Source organism: Nomascus leucogenys, chromosome 13 (assembly GCF_006542625.1).
Source record: "Nomascus leucogenys isolate Asia chromosome 13, Asia_NLE_v1, whole genome shotgun sequence".
Classification (NCBI taxonomy): Eukaryota; Metazoa; Chordata; class Mammalia; order Primates; family Hylobatidae; genus Nomascus; species Nomascus leucogenys.
The window spans coordinates 15,414,521-15,428,487 of record NC_044393.1 but is presented as its reverse complement, the minus strand read 5'-3'; the positions used below and the strand labels follow the sequence as shown (position 1 = coordinate 15,428,487).

The following is a 13,967-nucleotide window of genomic DNA, read 5'->3' as shown; positions in this document are numbered from 1 at the left end:
CCTGGCAAAATCATGTCTCTACAAAAAAAAAAAAAAAATCAAAAATTAGCCAGGAGAAGTGGCGTGCACCTGTAGTCCCAGCCACTTCAGAGGCTGAGTTGTGAGGATAACTTGAGCCTGGGAGGTCAAGGCTGCAGTGAGCTGTGATCACACCACTGCACTCCAGCCTGAGTGACAGACTGAGACTCTTTCTCCAAAAAACGAAAGAGAGAGAGAGAGAGAGAGAGAGAGAAAGAAAGAAAGAGAGAAAGAAAGAGAGAGAAAGAAAGAGAAAAAAGGAAAGAAAGAAAGAAAGAAAGAGAGAGAGAGAAAGAAAGAAAACCAAAAGAAAAAGAGAAAAAGAACGATTATTGGCTCAGAGTCTACAAAAACAGGCCATGGGCTGGATGTGGCCCATGGGCTAAAATCGCTGTCCTGATGATCCCACAGTTGTTCAGCAGTAGAGGGGCAGAGCTGAGCATCAGCCCGGGTATGCCGCCCTGTCTAACACCCTTCCCCATCGCAGGCTGTCACCTTGGACGCTGGCTATCCCCTCACCTTGTAAGCTGTGGTTCATGGGGAAATGCTTGGTCTCTTCGAAAGCCCGGCTCATGACTGGCCCCTTGAGGAGAGCATTGATGGAGTCCACCTGGGTGGCAAGAAGCCTGGGGTTGGTTTGGGCCCCGTGGCCCTACACACTGCAGACACCTGGGACCCACAGCCCCCGGGTCATGGGCCTCCCCAGGTGTGACAGGAGGAACCCAAAGTTGCGCCAGGAGTGGGGCAAAGGTCCTACCTGGTTAAAGAGGTGCTCCAGGCAGCCATGAAGCTTGTCCTGCTTGTCAGATGGGATCCGCATGTCACAGGGCAGCTCATCTCCTGGCAGGAGGTAGAAGCAGCAGCCATCAGTCATTCCTGCCCCACCTCACACCATCCCCCAGCACTTTCCTAAGAGGGGGATACAGCTACAGAACTCCAAATCCACAGGCGATCTGGAGTCTAAAGACCGGGTCCTGGCTGTGAGCCACAGGGCAAATCGCCTGACCTCTCTGAGCCTCAGTTTCTTCATCTGCAAAAAGGACAACAGGCACTAACGCGTGACAAGATTGTAAAGCACTGCTACTGTTTCCATTCTGCAAATGAGGGACTGAGGAACAGAGAGAAGGAACTGGATGCCATGTCTCCCGATTCCTCGCCCAGTTTGTTCAGTTACATCAGCTGTCACACCCAACTCCTTCCTAGGGCCACCTGAGGACAGTTTGTGCAGTTGACTGTCCTATGTGATGAAATATGTATCTAAGGTTCAGCAATTTCTTCCATTTTACTTGAGCTTCTTTTTCTTCTGTTAATTGAAGTATAATTAAAATTAAATTGTTATGCAAAGACTATCTCTGAAAAGACACACAAGACTGTAGTGACAGTGGGAACAGCAGTGACAGCCTGAGAACCAAGGGTGGGGGGGAGACGTCACCACGCACCCTCTAGGGCCTTTTGAATTATGCACCGTGTGGATACACAACCCACTTGCAAAATGAACTGCTTTAAAGTCTGAAGTAAACAAGACTAAAATAAAAAACAATTTCAGGCTTTCAGTAACGCCTCTAATCCCAGCAATTTGGGAGGCCGGGGCAGGCGGATTACGAGGTCAAGAGATCAAGACCATCCTGGCCAACATGGTGAAACCTCATCTCTACTAAAAATACAAAAATTATCTGAACGTGGTGGCGGGTGCCTGTAATCCCAGCTACTCAGGAGCCTGAGGCAGGAGAATCGCTTGAACCCGGGAGGTGGAGGTTGCAGTGAGCTGAGATCGTGCCACTGCACCCCAGCCTGGCAACGGAGCGAGACTCTGTCTCAAAAAAAAAAGTAAAAAAAAAAAAAAGTTGTAAGTCAAGTATGATCTAATTTATAAAACATTGTCTATGTCTGTCTATCCATCCATCCACCCACCTGCCCATCCATGCATTCACAAGCCCCATCAATGAGCTCCAAATGCTGGCGAGGGTCATTCTGGGGGAGATGATGAGACTCTCATTCATTTTTATGGACTTCTTTTTGTTGTTTGTTTGTTTGCTTGTTTCTTGAGATGGAGTCTCATTCTGTCACCCAGGCTGGAGTGCAGTGGCATGATCTGAGCCCACTGCAACCTCCCACTCGCAAGTTCAAGCGATTCTCCTGCCTCAGGCTCCCAGGTAGCTGGGATTACAGGTGTGTGCACCACACACCCAGCTAATTTTTTGTATTTTTAGTAGAGACGGGGTTTTACCATGTTGGCCAGACTGGTCTCAAACTCCTGACCTCAAGTGATCCACTTGCCTTGGCCTCCCAAAGTGCTGGGATTACAGGTGTGAGCCACCAAGCCCGGCCCTAGGTACTTCTTTGAACTGCTCTGTGTCGTTTGGATTTTTGGTTTGCACACATATCATTCTTACAGAAACCATGAGGTCACCCTGTTTAGTTGTCAGCACACTCATCACAACACTCATCATACATGAAGCACACAGAATTGCACCGTGCATGCTTCCATTTGCTCCATCTCCATGACATTCACGGAGAACATCAGCTCCAAGAGGGCTCAGATGTTTGTTTCATTCACTGCCGCATTCCCAGTGCCCAGCACATAATATGGGCTCAAGAAATACTTGTTGAATGAGTGAATGGAAGGAAATCAAGTACAGGACCATGCAATAAAATACAAAACAATATAATGCAGGGGAAAGTATAATAAAATAAACTAAAACTAAATCTCATGGGGAGGAGCCTCTCTCCCTGAGCACGGGCCGCTGCCGCTCCACTCACCAGACCCCATCTCGTCGCTGCCCAGGTAGGAGCTGTTACTTCTCACGCTGGTGTAGGACAGGACCGAGTCCCGATTGCTGTTACACTCACTGCAAAGGGGCCCAGAGAAGGGGCTGAGTCACCCTGAGCTCAGGCCATCTGGTCCTGGCACCCGAAACCCACTTTCTACAGTGTAGACAAACCCCTGGGCCCTCGGGTGGGTGTGCAGCCCAGAGAGGGCACCGAACACCAGTCCCGGGTCCCAAAGGCAGGGAAGGCCGGCCTGGTGGGTTTTCCATACCTGAGGGCTGGGAAACGTTTCTAGGCTCTAGCACAGAAACACAGAAATAGGAGGAAGACGGTGAATCATTTTCACGCAGGTGTCACTCTGTCCAGTGTCCCCAGGGGACAGCCTTGCCCTGAGATACCTGCCCATTCCACACGGCTCTGTCTTCCATCTCCGCAGCTCCCAGCCTGGCTGGAAACCTCATGAAGACAGAGACTGGATTGGATTCCCTATGGCCCAGGAACTCAGAAGGTGCAGGAGATCAAAACCCACGATCCTGACATTTTTTCCTTCACCTTTTTGAAAATTAAAGGAAAAACTGGAGGACTCAAAAATGTAAGAATGAAATCCCAGAGAGAGGGCAAGATCTGAGACTATGGACATGAGGCTCTGAGGGCACAAAGTGCCGCAGCAGCCAGAGCGTCTCCTTCTACAGACGCCAGGCGAGCAGGAAACGGGGGATCAGGCAGATCCCTTGATGACTGGAAGAACATTCACGCTGGGAGGACTGGGGGGAAGGTCTGTCTTCTCAAACTGTATCAGTTCTGATTTTTGCCCACAAACAGCTGAAGCACCCTTCTAAGATTCCACTGTAACCACCGTGGGCAAATGTGATGTCACTTTTCACTGGGACCACAGTGCTGGTTTATCTGTAGCAAGGAATTAAACTTACCCATTATATGGCTTATTACAGGAAACTGAGTTTTAGTCTATTTAACCCACTAGTTAGGACCTCACTGATCTTGTTATAATTAACCAGTAGAAAATTTAGATCTTCTCAGGTTAGGAGGGGAAAAAACTGTGCTCTTTCTCCTTGGACCAAATAAACATAAATAGTTCTTGTTTCAGAAACCATATGTCTTACACTGAGTTTTCAAACACACCACAGAATCTTGCCCTTGTGCCTGACAACATCGTGTCAGCATGTGTGGGGTGACACTGGGGCAGAACAGATGGGTCTACGTGGGGTTGACCCTAAAATGTCAGCTTTGCGACTGGGGAGCCTAAGTGGGTTTTCCGGGCTCAGGGGGCTCAGATAATCCCCCAGAACCATGCTATCAGCAACAGCACCCTGAGCCCACTGCACCCTGAGAAGTGTCCACTGATTCTGACGTTGCCACCGGGTCCATGGCCTCACCTGTCCAGGGCCATCCTCATCTAACCTCAGCCCCCTGACGGCAACACCCACCTGTAGGAGTCGCGGTAACTCATGGTGTCGTGGCCTGAGTCCTCCTGGTCCTCCTCGGCCACCTTGAAGCACACCTTCTTGATGCCCCCATGGTCACTCCTGTCCATCTCGCTCTCTTCACTGACCAGCGGCAGGGAGGAGACCTCCTCAGCCAAGGACGCGTCGCAGGGCCCACCCGAGGTGGGCTCTGTGATGGTGGACAGCAGCCTACAGGAGCAAAGACCTTGAAGTCAAAGATACAGGCCTGGCCCTTTGTGTCCCTTCCCTGAAAATCCCACCGGCAGCTGCAGGTGTGAGCACTGGCCCTCCTGTTGGGGGTGGGAGACTCGCAAGTTCTTTCATGGCCAAGCTACACAAGGCTCTACCAGAAGGTGAGCCAAGAAGCCTTTCCTGTAAAGATCCTGAGAGCAAATCTTTCCACCTCAATAGGCTGTAGGGTCTCAATGACAACCACTCAACCTGCTGTTGCAGTGGGAAAGATCTGGACAGTGTGGAAACAAATGGGCGTGGCTGTGTTCCAATGACACCTTGTTTAAAAATGAAAATAACCAGCTGGGCGCAGTGGCTCACGCCTGTAATCCCGGTACTTTGGGAGGCCAAGGTGGGCTGATCACCTGAGGTCAAGAGTTTGAGAACAGCCTGGCCAACATGGCGAAACCCTGTCTCTACTAACAAACAAAAATTGGCTGGGTGTGGTGATGGGTGCCTGTAATCCCAGCTACTCAGGAGGCTGAGGTATGAGAATCGCTTGAACCTGGGAGGCGGAGGTTGCAGTGAGCCAAGATCGCACCACTGCACAGAGCGAGAACCCATCTCAAAAAAAAAAAAAAAAGAAAAGAAAAAGAAAACAACAGGCTGAAGTCTAGACTGGTCCCCTAGGCTCATCCACCCCCACTGCAGGGTGTGATGGTTAAGAGCACAGGTTTTGAAGCTAGCTAAACCCCAGATTCAAATCCCAGTATTGCCATTCTTCAAGCTAATTATTTAAACTCTTGGAGACTCAGTTTCCTCATATGTAAAATGAGATCATATCAGTATCTATATCTTAGGCTTCTGTGACAATTAAGGGAGTTAAAATGTGTAAACAGGCTAGGCCCAGTGGCTCACGCCTGTAATCCCAACACTTTGGGAGGCTGAGGCAGGAGGATCTCTTTAGCTCAAGACTTCAAGACCAGCCGTGAGACCGCATCTCTGTAACAAATACAAAATTAGCCAGGCATGGTGGCATGTGCCCGTAGTCCTAGTCACTTGGGAGGCTGAGGCCGGAGGATCACTTGAGCCCAGGAGTTCGAGGCTGTAGCGAGCTATGATCACATCATCACACTCTAGCCTGGTGACAGTTGGATAAAGTGCTCAGAACAGTCTCTCTGCTGGGCGTAGTGGCTCATATCTGTAACCCCAGCACTTTGGGAGGCTGGGGCGGGTGGATCACGAGATCAAGAGATCAAGACCATCCTGGCCAACATGGTGAAACCCCATCTCTACTAAAAATACAAAAATTAGCTGGGGGTGGTGGTGTATGCCTATAGTCCCAGCTACTTGGGAGGCTGAGGCAAGAGAATTGCTTGAACCCAGGAGGCAGAGGTTGCAGTAAGCAGAGATCGCACCACTGCACTGCAGCCTGGTGACACAGCGAGACAACATCTCAAAAAACAAAAAGAACAGTGTCTCATGCCTTCTGAGTGAGCAGTGATGAATAAGCCCCAGCTAGATGCAATCCCACCACATCTCCACAGTCAGTAGCATGATTAGCCCCATTTGACAAACGAGGAAACCAAGGCTCAGAGTGGTTAAGTGACTTGCCTAAGTTTGCACAGTGGATAAGTAGCAGGGCCAGGATTTGAACCCAGGCCTCCTGGCTCTAGAGTCTACATTCTTTTTTTCCCTTATCATGGAATATTTCCATCATACACAAAAGTAGAGAGAATACGATGAACCAAGGTATCCAACAGGCAGTTTCAACAACAGCCACTCAGGGTCCACCTTGTTTCCTCCATTATCCCCATTCCTTTTTATTTCCCTGGAGCATTTTGTTTTGTTTTGTTTTGTTTTGTTTTGAGACAGGGTCTCGCTCTTTCACCCAAGCTGAAGTGCAGTGGTGCAATCATGGCTCACTGCAGCCTCGATCTCCTGGGCTCAAGTCATCCTGCCTCAGCACCCTGAGGAGCTGGGACAGCAGGTGTATGCCACCACGCCTGGCTAATTTTAGGATTTTTTTTTTTTTAGAGAGAGATAAGGTTTCACTACGTTGCCCAGGCTGGTCTCAAAGTCCTGGGCTCAAGCAATCCTTCCAACTCGGCCTCCCAAAGTGCTGAAATTACAGGCATGAGCCACCGTACCCAGCCCATTGGAGTATTTAAAACAAGTCCAAGATAGCATGTAATTCCCCCATACCTACTTCCACAGGTGTCTCTAATATATACAGACTTTCTTTTAAACATGTGGTTCTCAACTGGGGACAATTTTGCCCCCTAGGAAACCTTTAGCTATGTCCAAAGACACTGCTACTTGTCTCAACTGAAGAGGGATTTTGCTACCAGCATCTCGTAGGTAGAGACCCCAGATGCTGCTGAACATCCTCCAATGCCCAGGACAGCTCCCCAACAAGGAATAATCCAGCCCCAAAGGTCACCAGTGTCAAGAATGAGAGACACTGCTTTACACAGGACCACACTGCTCGACTATGTCCAACAGAACGAAGGAGTCCTCAATACCATCGAGCACCCAGTCTGTGGACAAACATCCCTGATTATCTCAAAATGCCTCCCCACATGGACATGCTAGAAACCTGCTAAGCACGTTCAGAGGCTGCATCTGGCAGGTCCGTCTCTTGAGTCTCTTTAAAATCTCCAACAGTTCCTCTTCCCCACACCTGCTTCCCCATCATTCGTTGAAGAAACCAGGTCATTTGCCACATAGAATCACCCACCCTCCGGATTTGGCCGGATGCCCCCCCAAGGTGCCACTGAACCACCCTCTTGCCCACATCCTAGAGCTGAGTAGGGAGACCTCGTGCCTTTGTGAGACGACAGCTCCATATGTGCTAGCAAGGGCCTCGTGGGCGGGGCTGCGTGTATGTCCTGTTGTGTTACAGCAGAAGGAGAGCTTGCCAGCTGCCTCACTTTCTGTGATGTTAAAATTATAAAGCTCTCTCCGGAATCTTTCAGCAGATAGTTTTAGCCTCACTGATGAGTGCTGCTATATCCACAATATTTCATTAGACCAGTGGTTCTCAGTCAGGGATGATTTTCCCCACAGGGGATATTTAGCAATGTCTGAAGACATTTTTGGTTGTCACAATCAGGTGAGGGGGTGCTACTGGCAGCTAGTGGATAGACGAAAAAGATACTGCTAAATAGCCTATAATGTCCAGGACAGCCCCCCCACTACAAAGAATGATGCTACCCACGATGTCAATAAGGCCAGGATTGAGAACACCTGCCCCTGCTCACTCCGGACACCCCCGGCCAGCGCTCACCTGTTGATCTGGGTGACATATTGCTTCATCTCCTTCAGAGCCACATCCAGCTTGGTGAAGAGCTGCAGGTAGGCATCCTGGATCTCACGGTCCTCCTGCTTGAGCAGGAAGCTCAGGCCCCGGTCTTCCTGACCAAGGGTCCCACTGGCCGGCCCGAAGCTGCCATCATGGAGACCCTGGCCTTGGGGATCACCCTCTGCAGCAGGCAAGCACTTCCAGGAGGGGGCAGCCATGGTGGTGATGCAGTGCTGGGTGTAGGACATGGGGTTCAGGTGGCCTGCAGTGGAAGAAGGGAGAGCTCACTGGACAACAGCCCCCAGCATCCACGGGGACTTTGGCCGGAACAATACAAACCCATTTCAAGGATCCCAATGAAGGAGAAAAATGTCCCTTTTAAATACTCTTAATCCATTAGGTTACTTCAAGAAAACTGTTCCAGTCTGGTGCTAATATGCTTTTAACTACTGTGATCTTTTCCTGCCTGCAATGCAGACATGATGGCTGGTACCCCAGCAGACATCATCATCCACAAGGCATTAAGCCACATCTGGAGATGCTGCCCCACAAAGAGAGAAGGTCATCCCTGATGACCATGAAGCCGCCATTCCAGCCCTGGACGGCTGACCTTCAGACAAGTTTCGGTTTAAGTATCTGGAATGCAACATCTGAACACAGTTTCTAATAGACACACGCAGGTACCTTGCTCCGGGTCAAGGCCGATGAGGGAGGGTTTGCGTCCAAAGCGGATGCTGAAGGACCTGCCCACTGAGGGGGTGGTCTTGGGGTAGGACACTTCCATGAGGTTGATGTGGCAATTGGTGGGGCAGAAGTCCAGGCCACACAGCGGGTGGGGCTCCAGGGTGGCTTGTTTGAAGGGTGGGCTGACCCTGCTCTTCAGCTGGGCTGCAAACTGAGAAAGTGGAGACCATAAGGTCGTGAGTCACAGGGCAGGGTCTAGAAATATTGGCCCATACCCAGTACCCACTAGGCCAGATACCCTAAAGTTGGACAAAATGCCAGTAGCTCCAAATGAGAAGGGGAACCCCTGGACTGTGTTTCACGGCTCCGGACTGCAGGGAAGGCCTGGAGGAACCCAAGGCCTCAGGGTGCCCACCCTATGCATGGCTCCATTTTGGCTGCCCCTGAGCCATCCTTGAGGCATTGTCTCTGCCACACCCTCAGTTCATGAGGCTCAGGGTCAACGTGCCTCTCCATCCCTATGGCGACTGGAACCGGGTGAGGCAAGTGACGTAAGCCAAGCCAACAAGAACTCCCTTGGAGTTAATTTTCTCCTGGGCTTGCTGAGGCTAGAGCTTTCAAGGGCCAACGTGTCCCCACCACATGAGAAGGGCCTGCCTGAGAGTGAACCCAACACAAAGGAAAACGAAGCCAGGAGATGCAGAGAGGCCACACTGCTATGATGTGGTAAGTTCATCTCCATCCTTTTCAGTAATACACACCATACATTCTCCTGTTTGTTTCAGCTGAGTTGGGTTGGGCTTTGTCATTTACAACCCAAATATCCCAGGCTGAGATGCTATGTCTGGGACCCGTGGCAGAGACCCCGGAGGGAGCAGGCAGGCACCTCCTGGTAGCAGGCAATCCTCTGGCCGATGCTCTCCAGCTTGGTGTCGCAGATGTTGCGGAACTCAAAGTGGGACATGGTCACGATGGCGTTGCTCAGGGCCATGAGCCGCCCGCAGTTCTCCACGAAGACGCTGTCATCAGCAGCAAAGGCCTCAAGGATCTGCAGAAATGTCAACAGCTACTGAGCGCTCCCTGTGTGCCAGGAAGATTTTAAGCGGTTCACCCATAGTGACTCCTGTACTACTCGTAATACCCCCCGGGAAGTCAGGTGTGTTGCTGGCTCATATTGCACGGGAGTAAACTGAGGCTAAAGGGACAAGCCACTCTCCACAGTCCCACGCTACCTAGTGGTGGGACAAGGACCAGAATTCAGGGCTCCAGGCTGAGCCTGAGGAAATGGGATTCAAGTGTCCCACCCAACTCCTTTTCCCAACCTTTGATAAGAGAAACTGGCTTCAATCCCCCAGGGTAGGGCAGGGCCAGGCAGTGCCCAAGGAGACCTTGGCGGTGAGGCCGAAGCAGCCGCGGGGCTCCACGATCTTCTCCAGCACATGGCACCTGACGCCTGCTGTGCTCACATACTCATACACCACGCCATGTTCCAGGTGCACATTGTCCACAGTCAGGGTGACCATGGGGCTGTCCTCACACAGGCTCAGCCGGGGACCCAGGGACAGCAGCGGGAAGGCTGGAAACCAAAAGAGGTGACATCTGAGCAGAGATCAGAGGTAGGGAGCAAGGCGAGGCGAGGAGGATTATGGAGGAAGTCTTCCAGGCAGTAGGAAAAGCAAGTGCAAAGGCCCCAGAGCAGGAGTACATTCAGCCAGAGTAGCCAGAGCAGAGAGGCAAATGGGGAAGTGATGGAAGGTGTTGGAGAGCCAGTCTGGACAAGATCACACAAGCCATCCAAGGCCTGGCCCTGAGGATGGAGGGAGCCATCGGAAGGTTCTCTTCTCATCTGGGGGAATAGCCCCCAGCAGGAGAGGGAGGCAGAACAGGGAGAGCCATGAGCAGGCTACTGCCACCGTCCTGGTAAGAAATGATAGTAGCTTGGACCAGGCAGCTGAAACGGGCAAGGAAATAGATTCTCCCCGAGAGCCCCAAGGAGGACCACAGGCCTGCGGACACTGATTTCAGCCCAGTGGGACTCGGACTTCTGACCTCCAAAACTGTAAGTAGTAACTGTGTGTTGTTTTAAGCTGCTGCGTTTGGGGCACTTTTTTATAGCAGCCATCAGAAACTGACATAACACTGCAGGCATCGCGGCCGTGCACAGTGGCACACATCTGTAATCCCAGCACTCTGCGAGGTCGAGGCAGGAAGATTGCTTCAGCCCAGGAGTTAAGAGACCAGCCTGGGCAACATAAGGAGACCTCATCTCTAAAAAAAATTCTAAAATTTAAAAAATTAGCCAGGTGTGGTGGTGCACGCCTGTGATCCTAGCTACTCCGGAGGCTGAGGTGGATCACTTGAACCAGGGAGGTTGGGGCTGCAGTGAGCTGTGGTCACAACACTATACTCCAGCCTGGGTGACAGAGCCAGACCCTGTCTCCAAAAAGGAAAAAAAAAAAAACAAACCTGCTGGCATGGAGGTAGACTGGCTGGGAGGAGGGGAGGTGAGGGGACACAGGAGAGGACCCAGCCCCTCTGGAGTCTCAGTCCCTCTGGAAGCTCCTGTCATACCATGCCCCGTCTATTACCTGAATCAGCCTGGTCTTCCTCCTGGGCCTGCTCGCCACTGGGGTCCTCAGTGGAGGCCTCCTGACTGGCTCGTGCTTCCTGGGCATCCTCATGGGTGTGGTAGATCCACTGGTACAGGCCCTGCCAGAAGCCAGAGTAAGGGGACAGCCATGGTGCCGGCAGGTAGGGAGGAGGGGACAGGGCCAAGGTGCAAACTGCTCCTGAGTTCCAGAGCTCTGGAAACTCACTGACCACCAGTCACACTCAGCCCTCACCGTGCACAGTCTATGCTCCATACAGAAGCCAGGGGATGTGAAAACGTCAGGCAGGGCCATGGGTGCAGACACGTTGTCTCTCCTGTGTCCCCAGGGTCTACAAACGTGCCTGGTGCACAGCAAGTGCTCAACACACACACACTGAGTGAACCAGTGAATGAATCAATGAGGGAATCTCGCCCTCCACCAGAACCCTGGCCCCCAACCAAATGGAGTATCCACTTTCACAACCCCCCTGACTATCTGCCCAACATGCCTATGTGGTGAGGAGAGAGGGTCTGGTCACACCCATTTCACAGCTGTGAAAACCGAGACCCCCGGGTATCATGGTTCAGCTCCTCTGGTTTAAGGACGCAGCGGGAGCACAAAGCTCAGGCCCAGCTCCCTCTTGTTGGGTCAGCAGCTCCACCCTACTCACAACCAGTGGCACATGCAGGCTTTTCTCCAAAGAGAAGACAGCCCTCAGCCACCCGCTCCCACTCAGCAGGACTTCTTTGATGGCCCCGGTTCCTGGTCGACTTACCAGGGCCTCTTCACGCCGACTCCGGAATGCCTGGAAGTGCTCCAGGACCTCAGGGGCACCGTCGTTCATCACGTTGCTGCCACTGACCTTCAGAATGCACTGACCAGCACAGAGCCCTGCAGCCATGGCCTCAGAGCCTAAGGGAAACAGGAGCACATGAGGCTGGATGCCAGGCAAGTACAAGCAGCCCGCTGAACACTGTCCCCCACCACCCACCATCGCAACCCCAGACACGCACAAGGACTCCATCTCCAGCCCTCCCACCCCAGAGCCACCCTGTCACTCCAGTGCAAAGAATGGATTGATGTTCCCATTTTGCAGAAGAAGAAACTGAGGTTCAGAGAAGTAGTAGCTGGCCCAAGGTCATGCAGCAAGGCAAACGGGATCCAATTCAGGCCCGTTTCACTCTAGAACCTCGTCTCCTTTAAAGTCCTGCAGCCGCCTTGTGCTACTGGGCTACGATCGGCCCCATTTGGCAGAAAGGGTGACCAGCTCAGAGAGGCAAAGCCATGCTCTCTAGGTCGAATGGCCAGAAGCCAGGATTCAAACCAGGCCTATGAGACTCCAAGGGCAAGGTTTTTCAGCTATTCCACAATCCCCAAACCATAGGTCTTGAACCCAGGGTTTTTTTGTAGTTCATGTGAAAGGTCTGGAAATGCAAACAAACGCCAAGCTTTGCCCAGACATAAGGCAATACCAGGCCTGAATGGTGTGGTGGTGCCAAGTACAGCCCCTGGGGACTTGCACGGCTTCAAACCCTGGCTCTGCCATAGACCAACCCTGGAACCTTCAGCAAGTCCCTTCACTCTCTGGAGCTTGGCTTCCTCATCTGTGAAATGGGAACGCTCATAATCCCTACCCTGAGGGTCCCGGGGAGATCCGATGAGCTAATACATGTGCAGCATTTAGCATCATGCCTGGCACTCAGTAAGTGCTCAAGAAATAGCAGTTGTTTTATTCTTTTTGCCTTCTTCGCCTATGAACACCTATTACTACCTATTATCAGTATCTCTGCAATGTTCTGAGGCAGGATTTCTCACCAAGGTACTACTGACATTTTGGGCCAGATAATTCTGTGTGATTCTCTGGGGCTGTCCTGTGCACTGTGACATGTTTAGCAGGATCCCTGGTCTACCCACTAACTGCCAGAAACACCCCCTCCCCAGTTATGACAAACAAAAATGTCTCCGGACGGGGCCGATGTCCTCTGGAGAGGAGGCTAAGTTGCCCCAAGGTGAGAATCACTGCATTAAGGACAAAATGAAAACCTACTTTAAAATATTATCAAATTCTCAGTAGACTTCTGTCATGGTATGCATTGTCTTAATGATTACCTAGTAAACGCACAACTACAACCACACAAGTGAAAAATTTATGTTTAAACTTTAAAAAGGGGGGCAAAAGGGGGGCACTTAGATGCAAAAAAAGTTTGGGGGCCCAGTATCATAGACCTACTTGGTTCCATCTCCAAGACACAGTGACACCTTTAATAACACACAAGGAATAGGCAATGCAGAAAGCAGAGGTCTTGAACTTGTGGCCTTTCGGCTTGATCCGGCCACAGAAGTATTGCGGCAGAGCCCCCAAATTTGCATTTGTGGCTTCTCTTAGAAAATCAAGACTGGTGAGAGTGGACCCACATTCCTGTCTGGCAATAAGGAGCTCCAGCTGAAGAGCCACTGCTCCTTCCAGAGTGAACATGTATTTTTTCACCTTGCCATAGTCCTCACCACTCCCCACTGTCTGCCACTGGGATCGCTACCCACCTGTAGCCTGCCTGACCGCAACAGGCATTTGTGTTTGCAAGTCTTGGCATCAGGCAAAGAAAATAAGTGCTGACAGTACATTGTCTGGCAGAAGCCTAGAGTTCAGAAGGCTCTGAACTCCTGCCACACAGACAGACCGACCATCTTCTGCACCTTTCCCCTCTCTCCCAAGGCTCCCACTCACCTCTCCCCACAGCATAGACGTACGGCGGGGCAGCTCCACGAATCTGGAAGCACAGTGTGTCCGGCTGGTCAGGGATTTTGATGACCCTGCACCAGGTAGAAGAGGCAGGGGAAAAGGCCATGAGGAAAACCAGCATCGCTCCCAATAACCCCAGGGACTACCCAGAGAATTTCTGCCTTGGAAACACTGGGAAAATTCAGCCCAAAATGGTAGTAGCAACACCAGGCTTTCCAGCTCCCAAA

At 51.5% G+C, this 13,967-nt stretch overlaps 1 protein-coding gene across 2 annotated transcripts in view; it reads right to left on the bottom strand.

The window, feature by feature from the left end:
* PREX1 (phosphatidylinositol-3,4,5-trisphosphate dependent Rac exchange factor 1) overlaps positions 1–13,967 on the bottom strand; it is a 204,883-nt gene that overhangs the window by 17,325 nt on the left and 173,591 nt on the right. For both annotated transcript variants that reach the window (XM_030825397.1, XM_030825398.1), the window contains 11 exons: positions 13,726–13,811; positions 11,776–11,912; positions 10,998–11,118; positions 9,798–9,985; positions 9,296–9,457; positions 8,410–8,620; positions 7,711–7,987; positions 4,233–4,439; positions 2,779–2,867; positions 776–858; positions 538–628 (listed from right to left, as the gene is read on the bottom strand). In XM_030825397.1, coding sequence (XP_030681257.1) covers positions 538–628; positions 776–858; positions 2,779–2,867; positions 4,233–4,439; positions 7,711–7,987; positions 8,410–8,620; positions 9,296–9,457; positions 9,798–9,985; positions 10,998–11,118; positions 11,776–11,912; positions 13,726–13,811 — 1,652 coding nt within the window. The remainder of the gene's footprint in view (positions 1–537; positions 629–775; positions 859–2,778; positions 2,868–4,232; positions 4,440–7,710; positions 7,988–8,409; positions 8,621–9,295; positions 9,458–9,797; positions 9,986–10,997; positions 11,119–11,775; positions 11,913–13,725; positions 13,812–13,967) is intronic.